General features: G+C 39.9%; 1 protein-coding gene across 1 annotated transcript; it reads right to left on the reverse strand.

The window, feature by feature from the left end:
• Positions 1-7,552: 7,552 nt before the first annotated feature.
• slitrk5b (SLIT and NTRK-like family, member 5b) lies at positions 7,553-10,156 on the reverse strand. The gene has a single exon (XM_070838452.1). The coding sequence runs from the start codon at positions 10,154-10,156 to the stop codon at positions 7,553-7,555; it is 2,604 nt and encodes an 867-aa protein (XP_070694553.1).
• Positions 10,157-22,923: the final 12,767 nt, after the last annotated feature.

Raw genomic sequence — 22,923 nt, forward strand, 5'->3', positions numbered from 1 at the left:
AAATGAACAGTGCTGCTATCATAGACAAGTTAGTCTAGAATTTGTAAAAAATTATTACATGTGGCCAGTTGAAGGCAATGTGGGAATAAGAAAAGAGACGAAAAATACAGAAACAGGAGAATAACTTGAAGGTATTTATGTCTTTCTATGAGACGGCTTAAAGACAACAGTGATTTAAGTGGACAGTAGCCTGTGTCTGACAGGTCAGGGTTTATGTTGCAGTTTTATGCCCTGCCCTGTGCTGTGAAGTTACAGAACCTGATGCCGAAAGCATGTGTGGTGATGCGGGTCACAGTGGGTTCCCCTGTCACCCTAAGTGTCTACTCTGCTGCAGTGTCCCTGAGCAAGATACCAAACCCTTATCCGCTCATAAGGTGTCGCTTCATTTATGTAACACTGTGCCAGGGTGAAAATATTCCAATTCAAAACAAGATGTGTCATGCATATGGCTTTGACTCATGTAGCCTACATGTGGTTTGTGGCTTAGCTGATTAATATTCAACCCTGCCAAGACTCCGTTAGGTAATTATACATTGCCCTTAAAAGCGAATTCACACAAAACATTAAGATTCTGAATACACATCTACAACTACATGCATTGTACCTCTGGGCAGAATAGGAAACAGGTGTGGGTGCCGGCCTGTATTTTCTACAATGTGCTCAACCCTGTTGTGACTGGTTTTTGGAATGCGTTTCCATACAATTGCACAGCACTGCAGATCAAGTCTTTTCTAATCTGTCCACAGCGACTTCAGTAATGGCGATATACAACAAAGAATGATTTAGAAATATACTGGTAATCGTTACAGTCATAAACTAAAAAGAAATCATCATATAAAGCATTTTCTTAAATGTATAGAGTAAGCGTTACACTTTTTCATCACTTTTTTCTATGCTTGGCCGCCATCACTCTCACTAATCTGATATGAAATTGCATACTATGAGGTTTAAGCCACAAAACTTTGAATTATGGATTAAATGTTAATCCATTAGAGGGGATGCAGGACTGGAGTGATGTTACATCAACTTATGTAGGCCATTAAGTACAATTTGTACTGCCCTTTTCTAAGTGCTCAAAGAAATTCTCAATAGGAAATATGTAAGCAGAATAATAATTATAGTCTCTTCGACTATAGAAAAGCCTGATTACATAAATGTCTTGTCAGACCAAACTGAACATTTGAACAAAGGCGAGCCGTTAGCCGAGTTTCTCTGGCTGTCGGTTTGACTTTATGAGATGGTCAGGAAAGAGATGAAGGAAATGTGCAGCAGTGCAGCAGAAGTTGCATTTAAATTCAGGCTGCCACAGTACATGGCCAATCTGTAACAGTCCACTCACACACCATAGCACTTGATTCAAAAGCTTCACAGCCAAGTCAGATTTATCTTGCTGTGTGAAAATATGACACTCGTAAGAAAAGATTGCATGAAAAGGGATAATACCATAAATCATAAATACTATAAAGACTATATAATGTTTTGGCTTTGAAAGTGTGTGGTTTTAGTGCGGTTGTATAATAGTTATTCTAGACTTATCTTAATCTCAGCTAAATGTAGGATTTTGCCCTACGGTTTTGTTCAAATGGTCAGTTACCGTTGCTTCTGTAGAAAATCATAACCCTTTTTAACTGTCTCTGATCTTGAGTATGCCATTATTGTTCAGGCGGGGCTGCTTTTTCACTGTGAGATGTGTGTCTCTCCCATCTCTCAACTGAGTGAGGAAACACAAACAGAGCCCTTTCAGGTCACATCTTTTTCAAATCAGGAGGAGACACCGCTACAGTGGATCACGCTGGTGTGCCACATTTATAAATAACCCCACCATGAGACAAAAAACAGATTTAGTGTTTCGATGGAAGGACATTTTTTTTACCACATACTCACAAATGCGGTATGCTTGCCCATCGAGGCCTGTTTGTTGTCACTATAAATTACAGGCCAAGGCATGCCAGTCTATTATAGCAGTTATAGTGACACTTCAGGCCAGCATACAGAGAAGGACGTGCCCTTGATGTGCTGAAGAGCCGTGAGGAGAAGGGGTTGATAAAAAGAGGGTGGATGTTGGGCATGGACAGAGGTTAATGTGAGATGAGCGACTCGGCAGGGCAGCATGCAAACTGTACAGTATGCTACTGACTGAAGGAGGGAAAACATGATATTCACAGTGGATAATTTTTTGAATTGGGGAGTGTTATTCATTTGTCTGGATACTGGCAGGAAATCTCAGAGAATGATATTATGCATATATCCAGCAGGCTGACATTGTAATACAGAGCACTCAAGAGCTATGAAAGCCTCTTATAAACATCAATTCGTTGTATTCGCAACATTACATTTTATTTTGCCTTTTTGCCAAAGCTTTTCTTTTCTCTTGATGTGAAATATCATTCGCATGTTTAGTGTAGAGTACTATAAATGGGAGGATGAGGAAGGATTTTGTCACTTTTCTCAGGTTGGCAGTCATAAGCCTGGATAAGCCCTCATAAATATTAGTGTGTCTCACACATACTGTTTGCAGTTGTTGCAAATATACTGGCAAAGTTTAGCACGTCCTCAATCCAAATCCTTCTCTCTGGGTTTGTAAATACCACTCTATCCCTGCAGCAAGTAATTTTTCTCCAAATCAACCTAAAATATTGGACATCATCCTGACATATTGGGTGTAGATAAATGCCAGTTTATGTTCAAGACACAATGCATCAATTATTACTGAAGCCCTTCACTTTGCTGGTGAGATGTATAAAGGTTTTTTTTTAAACTAAAATGTTGAAAGACGAAAAGAGAGGATAAAGATCTTGCAACATTGGTTGGCTGAAGTCCTTGAGGCAGGCATGAATATACTCTGAGTCAATAATTTATGCACCCAGACACACAAATTCAAACACACGCACACATGCAAAGTGAGAAAGAGAGAAATGGACCAATGCTGCATAGGGAAACAGAAGACCGGAAAAAGCTTCAGGGACAGACACATAGTCTAAGACTAACAACTGGAAGCCATACATATGTTGCCAGATGTGAGAATCTATTCTGCTGTCCACTCAGAAAGAAAGAGAGACATATCAAGGAGGTTTGAGTCAGTGGTATTTCTACTGTGTTCGCTTGCCCGATGTAAGCAGATAGTAAAGGTTTTCCCTTTGGTGAATGCTTACAGTCATATGCTGTCTTCACACTTCCTGACACATCTCTTCAAGCTTACATAATGTAGATCTGCCCTAATTTCCCTCTGCCTGGCAAGATTGAGGTCTTCAAGCGTCTAAGCAACGTAACACCATCAATCTGACAAACAGATGAGTCAAAGGTGATCCACAGTGGTTAGCAGTCTTATTAGAATTGACACTTTTCTGACACAGATCCTGCGTTTGTCTGTCATGCCTTAATACAATGCAGGCAGATGTATTCTATGCAAGCAGTCTTTCACATACAATGTATACCATTTACAGAAGCGCAACATAGAGTAATCACATAAATGTCAAAAGGCTGAGTTACAAATTAGTTCACACTCTGTGTCAGCGTAGTATCTCTTGCTCTAGAATTGTTTTTCTGTGTAAGGTAATTGGATGTTTCCATGGATACTGGGCTTCCAGCGAGCTATGTCTGCTAAGAACATGGTGTCTCTGCAAATGTCTGCTAACGTGCATGTTCGCATTGCACACAGTCACAGTCACAGTAAGGTCAGATATCCTTATTCCAGCTTTATTCACATCACAATTGACTAAAAAAGTCGAGATCAAACATTTTGAAATTCAAACATGTACAAGAAACTCAAATTTGGTGTAAGTAAATTTTATAATACCGCCCTAGGCCTGTTCTGCTTCTGCTATTTGTGCAACTGCTGGGACGCTTTGGGCGTCAGATAGTCATTTCAGTTATACATGAGAGGAGTGATCACTCAGGTTCTTAGTCAAAATGTCCTTGGGTGATACTAAGTAAAACTAAGGCGTCATGAAGTACTAACTATGCCATCTCAATGTTGATTATGCAACTGAGCGCTTTTCGTTATTTCCCATTTGCCTAATTGAAACCGCAACAATGGCTTGATCTGTACATTAGCATTGGATATTGTAATTTTAGTAGTGTTCTGAAAAATGCCAATGGGGTTTTGTGAAACATTTTCAAATCTGTCCTCCCTGTGCACTGTGACATTTACTGCACACACCATGCATTAGAGGGCGAAGACAACACAGAAACAAGGGTATACCAAATGAATGCATATCTTTTATTCATCAGCTAACAACTAAAGAAACAGCACATTGTAGATATATTTATCCCACATATTCCTAGTTGTACTGTGTTTTTGCAATAAGAGACCAGGGTTTTGCTTTTCAGAGCCAATGCAAGTTTGTATGGAAATGCTGATGAAGTGTTCTATTTACAAATCAGAGGTTGACATAGAAAATTCATATGAAAAACAAACAAAAGCAAACATAAAAATTGGAAAAGGAGTAAGATACTGGACTGGACCTCTTCTCTGCAAATTCAACATTTGCACATATACACAGGACAGTCATATTTCAATTGAACATACTTTTGGATAATCAGTATTTGTAGTCGCACAGGTGACAAAAATCTGCATTTGGTCATTTATTACAAAAAGCTGGAAGAGAAAAACATATTACAAATTTCTGATATATACTGTACAGTAAATAGTGTGTTCCATCACACGTTTGCCTTTGCAAGACTCTTAAATTTTGAAAGAAACGTCATAACATAAAATGTTAAAAGTGTAGGATTTTCCTCTGAATACACTGACAAAGTAGGTAGTCTGCCTTTTTGTGGTGTGCTATTTTCTCATCTGTTGCATTAGTTTGGCTGTACAAAATTCATCACACATTTAAAAAGAGCATTATTGATTTTAAACTTAAACAATGAACTCAATGTCTGCTACTGTTACACAATAAGAAACACTGTGTGTACACTTGTGTGTATCTGTCTGTGTATGTTTGCAGGTTTACAGTGTTTTCACCACTAACGTCACAGCAATATATTGATAAAGAAGTCCTACATGTGACAAAGTACAAACCTATGCAGGTTTACATCATGCTTCACTGTGCAGATTTCATTTCATTTGTTCTGATGAGTTTCCAATGAGCAGACACATGTCAAGTGACAAAATAATCACAGAATGACTCTGAACATGTGAAAGGCAACAAACCAAGACTGTATACTTGATAAACAGCATGACTAATGTAGTAGTGTAATACATGGTGACATGCAGACAGGGTCCAGATACACCATGTCCTCTAATTAGCTGAGCAAAGATGACAAGTTCAGTGCATAATACCGCATATGATGTGAATTTACTCTGTATTAAACTCTCAGGGAAAGTCAGATTTCTGGGCTTACACTATTGACCCAGAAATTGGTTTGACTGCATTATGACTGGATGATGTCCTTAGTTTTCTTTAGAGCATAGAACATTTTTATGCATAAAGATGACTCTCTCCATTCAACTACTGCATTCATGTGTTGTGCTTCTCAATCTGATAGCTAAAGCTCCTGCAGACCTTTGTTTCACTGTTCATCGGTGCCTCCTTAAAAAAAGAGAAAAACAGACATTGCTAATTGCAGTCAAACTGCCAGATTTCATACAACCCTGTTCCAAACAGATGAAACGAACGATGCCAAATAATGAGACAGTGTTTTTCATTGTAATGCAATACACACAAATCCACTCAGTATTCCCATAAAAAAACACTTGTAATTAAAAATATATGAAGTTTTAGAAAAAATGAATTATCCAAAATGTGGTACAAAAGTACCTCTGAATATTCATGTGTGTTAAATTTCAAATAAGCATTTATGGGATGTGATAATAATGTTAAATATCATGTTTATGAGTTGGTTGGTGACTGAGGGGATGAGCTGTTGGCATTTTGAAAAGATTGTCTAAGTATGCTCTGTAGATCTATGCATAGTGCAAGATGTTTTTGACATGTATTACTTGTTTGTATGCATGCAGTCATCAAACCTACCACTATGGCTATATGCACGAGTTGCCACGTTGTGCATTTCAGAAAGTGACATCATTGTTGACCTGTAGGAGTCAATAGTGCATTTTTTTGTAAAAGATCTTAAAAAAAAGGAAAAAAAACAACATTTGTTTGTATAAAAATAGTAATTTAAAATATGTTTTGCATGAGCCTGCGGCCAACTGATTTGAAAGAACTTCAGCTGAATTTCAAACAGAAGTGCATGGAGATACATTAGACTCTTATTGTATAACAAATCTACTCAAATGTACTGCAACTGGAGGACAATTTTTGTCGGTGTATTCAGGCATATAATAAAAGAAAATGGTTTTAAAGGTACAATAAAACACAGGACTGTGCTTCGATGTACCCATCTGAGTGTCAAACTTTGCATATTTTATGGGCTAATTTTTTTTTGTGAAGTACTTTGGCTCTGGTACAAATACATTAAGACACTCATTACAATTCAACATCAATTTTCAACAAGCGTGTTTTCAAGGTGTTTGTTCATGTAAAATGTCAGAAAATGCATTTTCTGCACATTTTTGACATATGATATAGTCCTGCAGTTAAAGCTTATTCCCTTTCAGTTGCAATACACCTGAATACTGTTGTGATAATGATGTTTTAATTACAACATTTCTTAGAACAATACATTAATATTTAACTCAATACAAGTGCAGCATGTGGCCGTAATCCACAAGTGCAGCTGGTTTGGAGATGTGGAGGCTCGCAGGGAACACCACCGATTTTCACAAATTACCTTACAGTATATGCACTAGGTCAGGTCAGTATATTTTTAGGATACATTAACTATTCTCTCCCACATCTGCAAACAAGAGAACAGAGATATCCTGGCCTCCTGATCTGTGAGATATTACATTGGAGTTGGTTTTATGATCTCGTGCATTTAACATTATCATCCCAGAGCTGTGCATACTGGAGGACAAACTGCGTTGCTAAATGTGTCTGACTCAATTTTTCACTGCATCTCAATTTCCCTGCAGATGTGCAGGCTGTGTGACTTTTGTCAACACCTACATGCAGGTCAAATTTACTCTCACAATGAATTTGATGTGTGAGTTTTATTTTGAATACATTTGGCAAGACAGAGCTGGGAGCCTTACGTCTAAGTGTAACAAAAAAACCTAGTTTATTTTGGGATAAGAACATATTATCTGCATGGTTCATTAGCACTCATGAAATGCAGCTAATTTAAGAAGAAAAGCCCAGTCTCGCATTACTGTCAATGAAACAGCTCCAGGATGTATTTTATGATGGGGTGAGTCATAAGAGCCCTGAATCTCTGGTTGCTTGTTCATATTTACAAATTCAAAACCAAACTGTTAAACACCATGGGGATAAAGTGTTAAGTGACGCTTTGAAATGAGTAGTGTTCCCCTTTATTATTAAGTCCTTAAAGCATGAGTTCCACAAATGGATACTGTAGCTTACAAAGCATTGCACTAATAAAGGTGGTAAAATAGTTATGCCTGTTTTTTTAAACATGATCTGATTCCTGATTCAAATGGACACATTGCATCAATGCATCCGCTCCGACCGTCCAGGGGCAGAGTCTCTTAAAACTGCGTGAATGTTGTTCGTTTTTCAAGAACCTCAAGGTAATCTGGATCAATATGAAGTTTTGCTTTCAGTTCCCAGTACTCGCTTCTATTGGGCTCCACATAAACAGTACTTGGTGTCGTACAATAAAGTATTGTCTGTTGTATTCTCTCCGGGTGCATGTATTGATGCCTTGCATCAAAGTCTGAGGTATACTGACTCGATGAATGGGCTGTATGCTTGCATGGTAATGTATTGCTGTAGCGTGTATGCTTGTCAGGCTCAAGTACATCTCTGTAGTAACATAGATCATCTTGGTGCGAGGTGGAGGTCTTGTTAAGAGGCTCCGGAGTAGTGGCACTATATTCCGAGCTCATTACATTACTGGCTGCCTCTTCGTCCGACATACCCAGAAAAGCACCGCTCAGCTCATCAAAGTCTCTAAATCCATCCCCTGATTTGCTGTCCGTCGGGGTGTGGGCAGTTGTCCTGCACGTGGATTCTGTGGGAGGTGGGATGTACTCATATACGTGTCCAGCAGACGTTCTGACTTTGGGATTAGATCCCTTTTTGTAAAGGCCATATTCCATGTTAAGAGAGCTAATGCAGGCATTCATGGAGTTGTTCTGCTTGTTTTGACTCTTTTGACGTTTCTTTTTCATCGCCACGAACATTCCCGCAGCCACAAACACAGACACAATGAACATGAGGAGCAGGGCAAGAATCATCACAGATAAAGGGATGGAGCTGTATTGTGTGTCAGAGTCCAAGGATGTTTCTATGGTGATAGTGCTGCCAGGAAAGGATTCTTCAGAGGGTGGAATCATGGAGGCAAGTATATCAGAGTTATTAGGGCAGAAATTAACTGTCTTAATGTATCTCATATCCTCCCCAGCTAGCCTTTTGGGCGAGCCACAGATGACATTGTTTACAACTGTGCCTGTGCTAAGCTGCTCCAGCCACATTTTCAACTCCAGTATGCTACAAGAGCAATCCCAGGGATTCTCGAACAAATCGACTTGCACCAGTGCTGTTAGCTGATCTAGCACACCACTGACAGGCAGATATCGCAGATGGTTGTTGCGAAGATTTAGTCTGGCTAATGTCAGGCCAATAAATGTTCCCACTGGTAAGGTTTTCAAGAGGTTATTGTTCAGAAAAAGAAGCTGGAGTTTGGGTACATGCTGAAAGGTGTCAGAGGAAACCTCTTTAATGACATTGTATTCTAAATATAAGAACTGTAGGCTTTCCAGTCCGTAAAACATGTCAACTTTAAGACGGTCGATCAAATTCCCATTAAGGTATAGTCTTCTGAGATGTGTCAAATCGCCAAAAGCTCTGTCATGTATACGAGCAATTCGATTGTTGCCGAGATGGAGCAAATCTAATCCTGTCGCGTCAATGAAATCTGATCGACGCACCACAGGGATATAATTCCCTGTTAGATACATCTTTTTGGGATTGTAAGGTTTGGGATTTAAGTCAGAGATATGCTCGATCTTTCGCTCCTGACAGTTCACATTCAGGCCAAGGTCTGAAATTTGAAGATTGCAGGTACAGGCAGTTGGGCAATCTAAAGGCACCGGGGATTTGGTTTGATATGAAATAATTTGGCCATAATTTTGTGGTTTATTCGATGGGATGCGAGCAGTGGGTCTTGATTTTAATTTGCCTGACTGGCGGGGTCCCTTAGTGGGTCTTGACGAGGACCGTGCGATCCCAGACGAGGTGAAGGAGGCTGTGACTAAAGCTGGCGTGGTCTTATAGTATGCATCGGTGCTCAAATGTGGCAGGGGTGGCATCTCATACTCGGCGATGGCTCTCCTCGGGCACAACTCTTGTTTTGAAACCTCATCCAGGTCTCTTCCGTGAAGCCGAAAAGGGAACTCACAAACAACGTCGCCGACTAAGGCCGTGTACGATATGCTCTCGAGCCAGGTTTTAAGAGCAATCAACTCACAGGAGCAGTTCCAGGGGTTCTCCTCCAGCTGTAACTCCACAACACTGTTCATGTGCTCCAGCAGACCTGAGTAGGGAAGCACTTTGAGCTGATTCCCCCTTAAGTCCAAGTGAGTCAAGGGTACATACTGGAAAATGTTGACAGGCAGAGCAGATATTAAGTTGTCATTTAGAATCAGGACCTCCAGATGTCGAAGTCTGCTGAAGGCATTTGGTGCCACATGAGTGATATAATTATAATCAATTTGTAGATACTCCAGACTTTCAAGGCCAAAGAAAAACTCTTCCTTCAAGGCATCAATTTTGTTATTGTTGAGATGTAACCGTTTCAGTCCCTGAAGTCCATTAAAAGCTCCTGCTTGAACCTCAGATATGTCATTATTTCCCAGATGTAATATTGTAAGTCCTTTGTAGTCAACAAAGTCATTGGCAGATAGCTTTCTCAAAAGATTCCCTGTAAGCAGCAGATGATACTGAGGGAAGTACACTGGGCTTATGTCTAAGAGACTTACAATTCCTCTGTTTTCACAGCTCACTGTAAGTATCCCCTCTCTCTCCTCACAGGCACACAGTCTTTGACATATTTCTCCATGACTGCCAAGCATCTCACCAGTGCACATTGACACTGCACTTAGCAAAACATATGAAATCCAAAGATGCATTTTCCTGCAAATGATGGCTGAGCTCACAGTCCTGCTAGGATTTCCCTCAATGTCATCTAGAAATAAAAGACACACAAGGTGATGTAAAAACAGGCAGAGAGCAATGAAAGCAAGTTCCATGCAAAGGAGCTGTAGCCTGCATGAGTCAAAGCCTCATTTGCTGTTACCTAGAGCTAACTTCTGGCTGTGTGGCTGCTGATTTTTAAAATGGCTCAAACAAAACAGGGGAAGAAAGCAACTCCTTCAAGCTATGTAAATAACAAAAAGCAAGGTCAAAGCAAGAAGTGAGCGCAAAACAATGGTCTGAATCCGCTGTGAGGGGAAGACATATCGCATTTGCTTGTTAAGACATGAAAATGCAATTAAATGCTGGGTTGAATTTTAAGCTATGTAAATGACAAGAGGCTTTTGCTGAATTTCTGCATCACAGTGCACGCCTTGTCAGACATAAGACAGCCTGCATAATTTCTGTCTCAACTCCCGGTAGAAATACATACCTCACGCACATTGATGAAGATGTAGGCTCGTTAGGTATTTCAGCGCATCTTTTTTTTTTTTTTTTCTTTCTTTCTTTCTTTTTTTTAATCCGACAAAACGAAATAGGAAACAGGATCTGTTCAGTGCGCGCGCTGTTCGTCGTCTATAACGCACCGGAGAGGATGAAAGAAATGCTGATCAACCATAACTGCCAAATGCTTCTCTTTTAACCACGCTGTGCCGGAGGAGACACTGCTATGCCTGGTAACAAAGTTGCTTATTCTCTCTCTCTCTCTCTCTGTCTCTCTCCCTCTCTCCCTCTGTGTCTCTCTCCCTCTGTCTATGGACGCACGCACGGACGCACGCACGCTCACTCGGTAGTCGGGAGGATGTCAAGTCATTTCATGCACAAAGAATCAGCTCACTGGAGCATCATACCGAGATACATCCCCCAAAAGATGTTGACCTACCTACAGAAAAGATGTCCCAAATATATCAATAATTCACCGGGCTTCTGGCTCCTCTCAAACGGTTTGTTAAACCGCTTATCATGTTATTCATCCCGAGAAAAAAAAAAAAGAAAAAAGAAAATCTTCGCCGGGATGTCAAGTTACATCAGTTTTATCTTAATCTGTCAGTCATGTAATGTTAGGTAGCTGGTAGCGAGAGATTTACCGCATGGAAGTGGTGTGATTGTGAGTTTTTATGTTCACCTGATAGGAATTGATTCAATCTTTCCACCATAGCACCGGCAGCGCAGTTTATTTACATCCCAGCTGCTATTTTTAGACACCTTACCTGAGAGGAAAAAAAAAAAAAAAAAAAGCTGTTGATCAAGTCACAGTTCATAAGGTGCCCTCATCCAGTGCTTGGCTGACCGGACTGTCAATGCTCACATCAGTCATGCCACTCAGAGATCACATGTTTTAATGGTTTATGGTTCAGTAGGAATATTTAGCCAAATTCCAGGTAAAGGCGAGAGCCTTGAATCCTTGAATGAACTGTCACACTGATCCAGTTTCAACTCCTCAAAAGCAGCACTAAAGTGCTTATATGGCCTGTGCAGAACAGCCTTAATAATCATGTCATCCACTGCATAATGCATGAACGCACTAGGATTTTACCATGGTAGGATGTGTATTGATTAGTCCCCCTTTGCCAGCAGACAATTAAAAGACTGGTGCATCATGGTGCAACATTTTCCTGGTGGTATGTTAAAATTAAATAGTAAACCATGAGTCACACAGAGTATGACTCATCAGCCTTATTGAATGAGTTCCCACCTGATCTTAATGAAAACCAAACACTTTTGGCATGGGGGTTCTTGCAGAGGCATGTTTAAAGTGCATTGTTCCATTTTCACGTTTTTTCTTGTATCAGATGCACCGTCTGAACTGGGGCATCTGCATACAAACGTCCTGTTAGTTTAGTGATACAGCAAAAAGGAAAAAGACCTGTCATGCCCTTCTCAACCTGATGCGGTAGCGCTCATGTGGAAACATGTCAAGTATCGTTGTATATCGCCGTGTCCTCATGGAGCTATATCCATCATCCTCTCCACTTGGCTCTTGCTCACATGGGAGGAGAGGAGGCACATCAGGGACACTGCCTGTGGCTCATATTAAAGAGTATGAAGGCTGTATTCAGCCTGCATGCAATTCATTTGTGCTTCTGTTTTCCCTGCCTTCAGAGATTTTGCACTGCATAGACCCCCAGCATCAGCTAAACCCCATCATTACACCACTATTTCTGCATAAATTAGCATTTATGTTTGTTGCAATATGATAAGTAAATTGTGCAGCTGGCTTATATCTTATTTCACTAAAATAGCTGACATCTCAGATATCTGAATGAGCTTTACGTTTGGAATATTAATATAATGTTCTTTCAAATCTGATTTTGTGAATTTTGTGTTTTTGCATCTTGATAGTATTTCCTCATGTGTGTGCATCTCTCTGTGGTATGATAATTCATGTTTACCCATGGTCAGAATGCGCAGAGGGAACATGAGGCTCACACAGGCGATGCATGATATGAGCCTCATTTAATATCTCTCTAAGTCTTCCATGACACTGAGCATAATCTTCACCAACTGGGAGCAGAAGAAGGCACTCTCTACACACACACACACACACACACACACACACACACACACACACACACACACACATTGGCACACAAGAGGAATTGGCATAACAAATGAGTGGAAGAAAATGATCATGACTAACAATTAAGTGCTCCAAGGTCAGTAATACACAAATGGAGTTGGAGCTGTGCCACAGAGGATGATGGGTAGTGCCTCTAATATATGTTCCTTACAGATGGCCCGTCGCACTTTGTCAACTGTGTCCAGCTGGAGCATGCATGAACACACGGCATCCCAGCGAACTATTCTGCTATTGTCTGGCAGGGACATTACTGTCAGGATTCTCACAAGCCTTTGTTGCATCAGATATGCTGTTTCACAGCAAACCACCAGGCAACCCAAAGCTTTTTAAGATTATTATGTTATGCAAGGACTTTTTTAGTACGATAATAGTATTTTCTAAGTTTCTGAAGCTGAAAAGTTTTTGGCCCTATGGATATTTGCACTAGTGGACTACTTATAAATTGATGCAATATGGAAAATAGTCTTTAATCACCATCTCTTGTGCTTGTTTGGCAATTAAATATTTGCATGCCTGTGCAGAAATCTCTGGTACAGAAGCAACCTGTGACCAGACTGAGGCTGCTGCAAGGGGAGAACATTGCAGACAGCCTGACACACTGCATCATGCATATTATCTGAAAACAGTGTGTCCACCGGGGAGGTGCAGTGCTTTTCCAAGAAGTTTTGGGTCGCCCTGTGAACTGAAGGCTACAGTGAATGACAAAAAGGAGGTATTTTATGTCAGGGACAAAGAGGAACTGGAGTGGGTGCAGAAGAAGCAGAAGAGGAAGATTGGGGAGGGCATGAGGTGTTACAGGAGGAAGACTGAGGACAGACTGCAGCAGAAGAATGTAAACGAGTTTGTAGGGGCATGAAAAACATCTTTGGATACACGAAATCTAGCAGCAGGCAGTCTGAGAACAAGCCTCCCAGGGTATGTCTGGTCTCCCTCGAGTAGGTGGGGGAGAAAAAGATGATGGCCACATTATCAGCCATCATGGACAACAACCCCCACCCCTCCACATGGATCTTTAAGTGCCCAGGGCAGCCCCCTCCATGAGCAGCCCCATAAATAAAGGCACAGTACAACATGTTTTTCCATCTCTGCTATTACAAGGCTCTACACTCTCTGCTGTTCTCAGCAGACCTTAATAATCCCCAGACATCAAGATGTAATGTGAAATAATGGATTTTTAAATATTAATACGAACATCCACTATTATTACTGTCAGCTATCTGCTAATCTACACGCTGCTCTTTACTTTGTGGACATGGTATTCTCATTCATATGCACATTTCCATTTAAACTCTATTCATTGAATATGTATTATTTTTTAACATACACACTGTATGTAACACAGTGTGACAGAATGACTTTATATTGTGCATAGAAGATACATATGGCATTAAATTCCTTGAAATGTAAGTTTGTTATTCTATTATCAAGATGGCTGCTTTTTCCCTCTTGATTGTTTGCAAGTGTTTTGGCTTCCTTTAAGCGACCACTTCACCCTGGCCAGCCCTGACCTCAGACATGTGCCATCACACCACCAACCCGGCACCCTGGACTTTGTGATGAACGTGGCTCCTGCACTTATTCCATTTAACCTTCAGAGGGCTTCCCGTTGTTCGTTATAATAGACATTTTAATAACTACAGCTGCTATTACACCCGCAGCCACCTGGGAAGAGCTGGCCTCACTGTGAGTCTGCGCTCCTGTGGTCTCTTGTATCTTTTTTTTTTTTCCAATGTCCCACTTTATTTGTTAGTGTGTTTGAGAGTCTTTTTACAGAGCTGAGTCGGGAGCTGTTGCTGTTGTGAACCTATAAATAGATACTGATGTTATATTAGCAGATACAAATAAACTTTACAACAATGGGCAAGTGCAATTTGATTTAATTTCTTTTTCACTTTATTTGATGTATTTGGTATATTTCTATAATGGTATACCACACGTTTATGGTGTATTTATTATATTAATATTACTATTATTTTTAGGTCCTATAATATGCTAGACTGTCCTGCTGCTGTGACACTTTCCCTTGTGAGATCTGTAGTTTAAGAAAGTGTTCTTATTTCATTGTAGCTCTAATTTCATATACTCACAATTATAACATTTTCGTCATCAGATACTCATCCAACTGTGCAATTAAATCCTACAGGAAGTTTTGGGCTACAGTGTCTGTCAGCTGCGATGCTCACTTAGAAATGCTTCAGTGCTGCTTTCAGTCAATATTTTGTTTTAGACCTCTTGCAAATGTTTCCATAAACCCCAGTGTGGACTCCACTGCTAATAAGGAGAAACAGAATCACAGTCTTTATGTTTTTTTTTTTTTTTTTTAGTAGCTGCTTTGGCACCACCTGTTGGTCAAAATTAAGAAACAAAAAGGAGAAGGGGAGACATCAGGGAAAACAACAGGATTGTACCTGAGAGTAACTCGTGGTTAATAATACTTTATGTGTATCAATATATGTGAGCAGAATAAAATACATACTACTCACTACCTACTGTACCTGTAAAGAAACAACGTTTTCTTTGATCAATATTCATACAGTTCATACATTTTTAAAATAAGATTGTGTTTGGAGGAGTCAGCTCCTTTTTTTTTTTTTTTTTTTTTTATTATTTTTGATCTAGGTAGATGACAAGGGCATGGCAGTATGCTATAATAAGTCAGCCTATACTGGTGTTTATCGCACATCAGGTCAACTGCAATTGTACTTTCTGTGTTTGCAACTGTAGAAATTCCTGTAACAATAGCTGCTTTTAACTTTCTTGACCTTGTTAACACTGTGATGTAACCTAAAGAATACAGGAGAACTGCCTGTTTAAAGTGTGAGTATAACTGTAGGATTCAGGCAGCTTGTTGTGTAAGGTCAACAAGAACTAGGAAACAATTACTACCAACAGTCATGGTCAAAATGGGAAAGCTATTGGTATCCTTGTTTCATTTCTATGACACACAGTTAGAAGCAACTGGAGTGAAATTGCTTGCACTTACTTCTATTTGGCTCCAGTTTGATATCTGACAAGAACCAAGAAAAGAGAGTGATTCACTCCAACAGCTGTGAGTTTATATTAACTCGGAGGAAAATTTTTGTTACACTTAAAATGTTTTTGAATTGAAAACTCATTTATTAAGTGCGAGGTCTATTGTTGCTGGGGTTTTTTTTGGTCATATTTCAGTCTTATTCTTTTACCTTCTCTTACTGTAACTCGTACTCTTACTCTTGTTATTGTTAGAATTATATGATTGGGCAATTATCTTTTAGTTAACCAAATTATCCAGTCCTGACATTGACATGCAATTTTACCTCAAACCTCATGGTGTCACTGTTGACTTAGGAAAGAATCGTGTTAGTTTACCTTCCTTTGTTATTCCTCTCTATCAGTGGGGCATGGCAACATTCGATGATTAACAGCTTGAATAAACATAAAAAAAAAAACTATATTTGGACTGATTATGTCAAAGGAAATCTCTCAGATTCGCTTATTCAGTGCTGGTGGATGACCTCCAAAAACAGCTACGTGCTAAAATGCTTGATGCAAATCTTGATGCTCTGCTCTGCAGCTTAATGTGACAGATCTTTGTTTGAAGTTAATGGTCTTATTGTTTAAAAGTAGCGCCTGAAAGCAGCACATAGTTGATTCTGTTTAGAGTGCATTTTCCCTTTAAGTCTGTCATGTAACTAGCAGCACCGCTCAGAAGAATATTCTCTCTTAATTTAATAATAAAGTCTGTGCATTTCATTTCATTCTGTCACACATATTTTTGAAGTAAAACAGGAAAAAAGTTAATGTGGTTGTGGAGAAAAAACATCACACGCATTAATTACCTGCTAAATATTTTAGAAACACTACGCATAAAATAATGTCACCTCACTTAGCTGAAAAATAATGTCCAAAACACCGTGAGCCACCACTTGTAAATGCTACACGCTCTGGAAATGAGAAGGCTGTCTGAAAGCTCTGTCTTCACAACTCCTGCTTGGGGCTGATGGGAGCAAGATAAAGTCTTGACATGTTCACTAAGGTCAATTGCTGTGTGGTGTCTGTATGTAGCCAGATACCAGGAGGGCTTCCTGCCCTCTTAATTAAATACTACATCCACCTTATCTCAGTTCCTCGTGCTGACAAGACTCTCCTGCAAACTAAAGACATCTTTTCTTTGCCTGACAGATCAAATGCTAATGAATAAACAAACAAGCAAATATCACCATGCCAAGTCTAGAATGAACAACTGTGCTGTAGCTCTCTGTGGATGGCAAAAACCTCACTGCAAATCTGATGCAGGAAGATCTCTGTGGGCTTTATCTTTGACTCCTGTGACTCAAGAGCCGAGGTAATTACCTTGGTCAGAGAGGTCGTTGTGGAACATAATGGAAAAGTAACTGTGTGGGGAGTTGAACTTAGTTACATTTAACCAAGCCGAAGCAAGGACACTAAATTAAACTGCAAAAAAAAAAAGAATGTCATCTGTGTGATTGTGATAAATCAGTAAAGGAGTGAAAAGAGACAGAAGCGTTGTGTTGTTGTTCAATCACTGTGACCTACATGTGTGACAATCAGAATTTGACAGTTTTGTCATTTTGTCTTTGGAGTAATTGTTTTAAAATTAAATTCTGGCTAACACGGAGCTACTTTGATTGTTGAGTGTTGATACTCTGCCTACGTTTCCCTACAGAAACAGGTTGTTACAGAATTCCCTACAGAGGAGAGACAAACAGTGGATTGTAAAAGTGTGGCAGCAGGGTACTTGAGCTTTATTTAGCTATGTGCCTTTAATTCCCAGGGGGATTGGGTGCATCGTTGATTGTTCACAACCACAGCATTAAAAAAAATGGAGGCCTCTATGATGTTGCCACGGTAACACACATTGGGCCTTTAATGACAACCACTGCTCACATCTTTTTGGTGATCATTTGCAGCCATGATAGTATTCAACTTACACTGCGCTGATTCTCCAAATATACAGAGAAAACTCACAGGGTTGGATACATTTGATTTATTTAGTGTGCAATTTATAATGGGAAGCCTATTCATGTCATTCATTTGTTTACACGTGATAATTAGCTCACAGTGTGCATGTTTGCATGCATGTTGTGTCATGTTGTCTGACAGTGTGTTGCTGTATGTTTAAGAGTTTGTGCATGCTTGCATGCATGTATCAACATGTATTGCTGCTGCTTGGCGTTATGTCCCTGTTCCGCACCAGCGGTGATCATTCAGCTGACCATCACCTCTCTCCCTGCTCCCGTGTGGATTTAGTTATAAAGCAGGGAAGAGCTCTGGCTGAGACGACATAAACAGCATGAGTATTTCTATCACGTTTATCAGACCATGCACCATCAAAACAGTTATGGAGTTGCTTTCGGTTTCAGCTCATATTTGTATAGCCTAAGGCAGTAACCCAGAGAAATACCTAGTGGCAGGCAGGACTCAAATAGTTGTACATCACTGACGTATTAATGTCTCTACTCAATTAAGGTGAGAGTGCATGTTTGTGAAAAGCTATTCCACCTAATAGCCCAGGTTTCTTGCTGTCATTCATAATCAATATTTCATCTGGATATGCATAGAAATGGGAACATGTGCTGGCGTATTCATTACAGAATTCTCTGTATAAGATGACAGTCTGTACTGCATACTTAATTGCAAATTCAAAGGATGAGGGGATAATAACTTGAGTCTCTGTGTGCTTGCACACGTGTGAATGTGTGAGAATCTGCAATACAACTCAACATCTTCCTGAAATAGAGACAAATTTTCATTTTAACACATTATCACCTTATTAATTCATTTAGAAACTGGTACTGAGCACTCTCTGAGCACCCTCAGTCTGTTAATCTCAGTACAGAGCTCTACACACTTTATTTATGGTTACCTTGAGGCATCTGTGTGTGTTTGCACAGTCTCTTAAAAACCTCTTTTAGTAAGCAATGCTGGTGTTGGGAGGATTCAAAAGGCGCACACGAGTTCAGAGATTATCTTTGGAAGTTGAATTTTGGCCGCGATCAGAACACCTTTGTTCAAAGAACAGCTTTGTGTATTGCTTAAGCTCCTCCAAATGACACACTCCACACTTTTTCATCCTTAAAACAATGTTATTTTGGGGTTTATTTTGACCTGTTGGAATTTCAAAGAGAAAAAATATTCCAGCTGTGGGCTACCTCGCAGGACCCCAAAATACTTAAAAGGACCGTGTATTCATATGTTTAGGAATTGTTTTAGGGGCTTGAATTTTCCGAAGACTTCAAAGAATAATGGGATAATTATTGCACTTACCACCAGAGGGAAAGAGAAAGGGAGAGAGGGAGACGCACTGAGAGAGACAGACAGAGAAGGAGAGGGAGGGAGAAGGAGAGGGAGTGAGTGAGTAATGAGTGTTTAGAATAGACAATAAATCTAATAGCGTGCAAATTGAATGGAAACATGCTTTCACAGGAACATCAAATCTGTTATGTGATTATGTGATCTTGTCTTGTTTTTTTTTTTGATATAAGAATTTGAACGTATTGTTCAAGTTTGACTTGCTGTAAATCTTTTTTTTTTTTTTTATCCACCGTGGACTGCTCAGCCCAGGTAACACAAAAAACAGCTGGCGCAAGCATGGCTGATAACAGCATGCTCACACTGATTAAATTGCAATCGATTTCTGCAAAATGTCAGGAAACGCTGGGGTCTAGTGCCATTTAATGTGCGTCAGACGAGAGCTGAAGGTAAGGGTCTGTGTTATCACTCATATGTCACAGAATGTGGAGAATGACAGGGTGGTGCCAGGAGTTTAATTGGCGTTAACACTTGTGGTGTAGAACGCAAGCTGAGTCTCCCAGGCAATGCGAGTCAAGAGGAGCACTCAACAGGCTTTGAAGGGAAGCAGCTATATTTACTTACTGAGATGGATTTTGGGGGGAATTTTTATGAAGCCTTACAATGGTCTGGAGAGTGATGGGCGGTATGAAGTTCAAAAAAAAAAATAAAAACAGAAAACAATAACTTGAGGGCACACAAATCAAAATCAGTCAACACTGGGGCTCTCTTGAGCAAAGGAAATCCTTCCTTGATAAAAACCGATTTTGTTGACTAATAAAACAGAGCCTGTGATCAATATGGCTGTAAACTACTTTTGTTGGACGAGGTGCCGCCAGAGCTGAATAAATATAATCATGCAAAATAGCCTCCCTGGATCAATGGGTTATCCAGGACTTTGTCATACGTGTGGCTATCATCGCAGCAGCAGAGATAAATTCACAAGTTACTATAAAGTAACTCCTTCAGAAAAACAAACACAAATGAAGAGCAAAAAGACAAAGCAATTAACTTAAAACATCTTGGTTGCCAAAAACCATAAATACTAATTAGCCCAGTAATTGACCAGGAGGGGACGGCCAACCCTGGTCAACCTGCTCAGTTAAAGGTTTCAAAGACATGAGAAGATTATTCTTTTGGATTACCTTAATAGCTTTGCAAGGAAAAAGCCATTAATCAAAGGCAGCCTCTGGTCAGGAAATAGCTCCATAGAAAATATCTACAACCTTCTCATTTCAGAGCAGAGATTTCTGGCAATGCTATAAAGCACAGTGTCATGAATGACTGGCCCCACTCCAAACCCATTAATGATGTGATGATTGAATTCTCATTCACAGAATGGCCCAAGACACTCAAAATGTCATATCAGGTTTGTCAGCAAAGGTTGCTCCGACAGACCAAGGTCACATACAGGAGATGTGGTCTTGATGTTGCTTGTTAACATTTTGACTCTTTGATTAAGAATGGTGCGTACACTGGAGCATAATTCTGGCAAATGGCTTGACAGGAGTTGCACACACACCTTACAGACTTGAACCTTCAATCATTTTGACCGTATATATTCATTTCCAGAGCGCATAAAGTTGTCCAGGAAACAAAACCTGACTGATACTGCATGTTGGTCCATTAACTGCTGTCAAACAGAATAACTTTGACATAGGGGCCGCACTGAAACACTCAATGCAAAACATTACACCTCCTCCACTGAATCTATCTGGATACAATGAATCTACATCTCGTGATTTTCATGGTCTCTGTCAGTATTGCCGTGTTTCATTTGTACAAAACACTTTCCCCTGGATGTTGTCTTCCTTTGAAATGACTGGGGATCTCCAAGATTCCCACACAAAGCATGACAGATACATAAGATGGAACTCAGTTGGATAATTTATTCTCTTTTACCTTGTTTGTCTTCCTCTCCATAAGGGCTAGGAAATGCAAACATATGAAGCGTGTACTAATTCATCACAATATATGCGGTTATCCAATGCAAATTATGCATATCATAAATGTATATTGTATGTAAATTATAGAGTGTCAGTGCTTGTAGGTGCGAAGATAATCATAAAGTTGAAATTCTTTACGCCTTGCAAAGCTGCAAGAGTGATGAACGAGGTGGTGTGGGTGGATCAGAGGGTGAATTGGATGCGGGGGAAGGTGTTTTGTGTATTATTTTCCTTTTTGTTTGTCAGTTCAGTTAAAAATCTTTGTGACACTGTGAATGGAATGAAAAAGTTACAAGCCACACTTTCATCTTATCAATTTCGATTTTATACCGTTCTTGCAGCTTTAAATTCTCTATAATTCTGCACCATATAGTTTGTCAGGAGATGCCATGTTATTATTTTTTTTTTTCGTCCACTGAAATGGCCAATTACCCTCTGCACTGTGGGAATGATTCCCGTCAGTTTACGGCCCGGGGAGGGTGATGACAACCACAAGTTTCAGGGATCAGTGTGCTATCAAAGCGTCATGGGAGTAGTAGATGTTGAATGCTGACAAAGTAATTGTTGTTTTATTTTAGCAGCGGGAAGATGAGGTCATCAAGTCTTAGTAGCAAGTACACGACTAAATTTAGCTTGGCTTATTGGACGGAAAAAATGTTATCATATAACAGCTTTTCAGAAAAGATATAAAAGAAACTCTGTGTGAGAAAATGTATTGTGGAGCTGAGGCCAGTAGAACAAAGGCAAGCTTGGAAAAGGGGTAAGACATCTGCACTCTATTCAAATCTGCCTTAAGATAAAGTACTTAAAGTGGCTGTCAGATGCTGCATTGAAGTCAATAGCAAAAGTCCCATATATTGTAAGGTTCTTCACTGCTCCCTTTCATTTCCTTCAGCCTGAGAAAAACAGCACTGTCCTGAAAGAAAGGGGAGCTAGCTGTCCCCACATGTCCCTTCTCCAGCATCACTTTAAAGATGACACTCAATTCAGGTGTCAGTTCCAACCATTGTCACTTCGTTATATGCCAAGTTTTCTTTTAGCTGGATTATTTCAACACTGTGGTTGTCTCTTCCCAACTTATGATTTCTCTGCCACACACTTTGGAGACCCCATGACTTGTTTCCACGAAGGGCACGAAGAGAAAAAAATAAATAAAAAAAACATACTATGTAGTATTCACATTCAGCTCTAATCTCCCCTCAAAATGATGGGAGGAAAGGGATCACATATGACGGAGGAGTCTTTATAATGGATTGGAAAAAAGATGACGAGAGCCCACGCAATCACTCCACCCTCTGGTGCAAGAACCAAATCCCCAAAGGAAACTCCTCATAAACATTCAATTTGTTCAAGGCTGCTCAAAATGTGTTCAGTTTCCCATCTATTGTACCCTCGGAGCATATCCAGTGGAGCACTGTGGTAGCATGTAGGCCAATCAAATAACCTGGAAACAGGTTTGCTGCTCCTGCCATGGCTGTCATAATTTCCCCTCCATCCGACAGACCCTCCAATTTAATGTAATGTAGATAAATTATATGTTAAACTGATTATATATTAATCTGATCTGATTTGGGTTTAATCAGTGACACGATTTGTTTATTTAGGTTGCGTGGAAGTTCATAGAGTGTCTGGATTGTGGGGATTTAAACGTCATGCTGGAAGGTTACGTTTCATATCCTTCACTAAAGGGAGAAAAAATAAGGGATCAAGGGAATGTAAATGCTCCCACACCTCATCTAAGCCCGAATGAAACTCCACTTTGGCTGCCATTTTCATCCACACATGTGGCGTTTTCAGGAAAGGGAAAAGTGAAAAGAACACATTTGCCTCCATAAATTGCATGAAATCCTGCCCAGGATTTGGTGATAAGGTTTAAGGGCTGGAA

Source organism: Pempheris klunzingeri, chromosome 10 (assembly GCF_042242105.1).
Source record: "Pempheris klunzingeri isolate RE-2024b chromosome 10, fPemKlu1.hap1, whole genome shotgun sequence".
Taxonomy (NCBI): domain Eukaryota; kingdom Metazoa; phylum Chordata; class Actinopteri; order Acropomatiformes; family Pempheridae; genus Pempheris; species Pempheris klunzingeri.

Bases quoted from the DNA above. Each gene is read 5' to 3' on its own strand.
- slitrk5b (XM_070838452.1), bottom strand. From the start codon at position 10,156: ATGCATCTTTGGATTTCATATGTTTTGCTAAGTGCAGTGTCAATGTGC.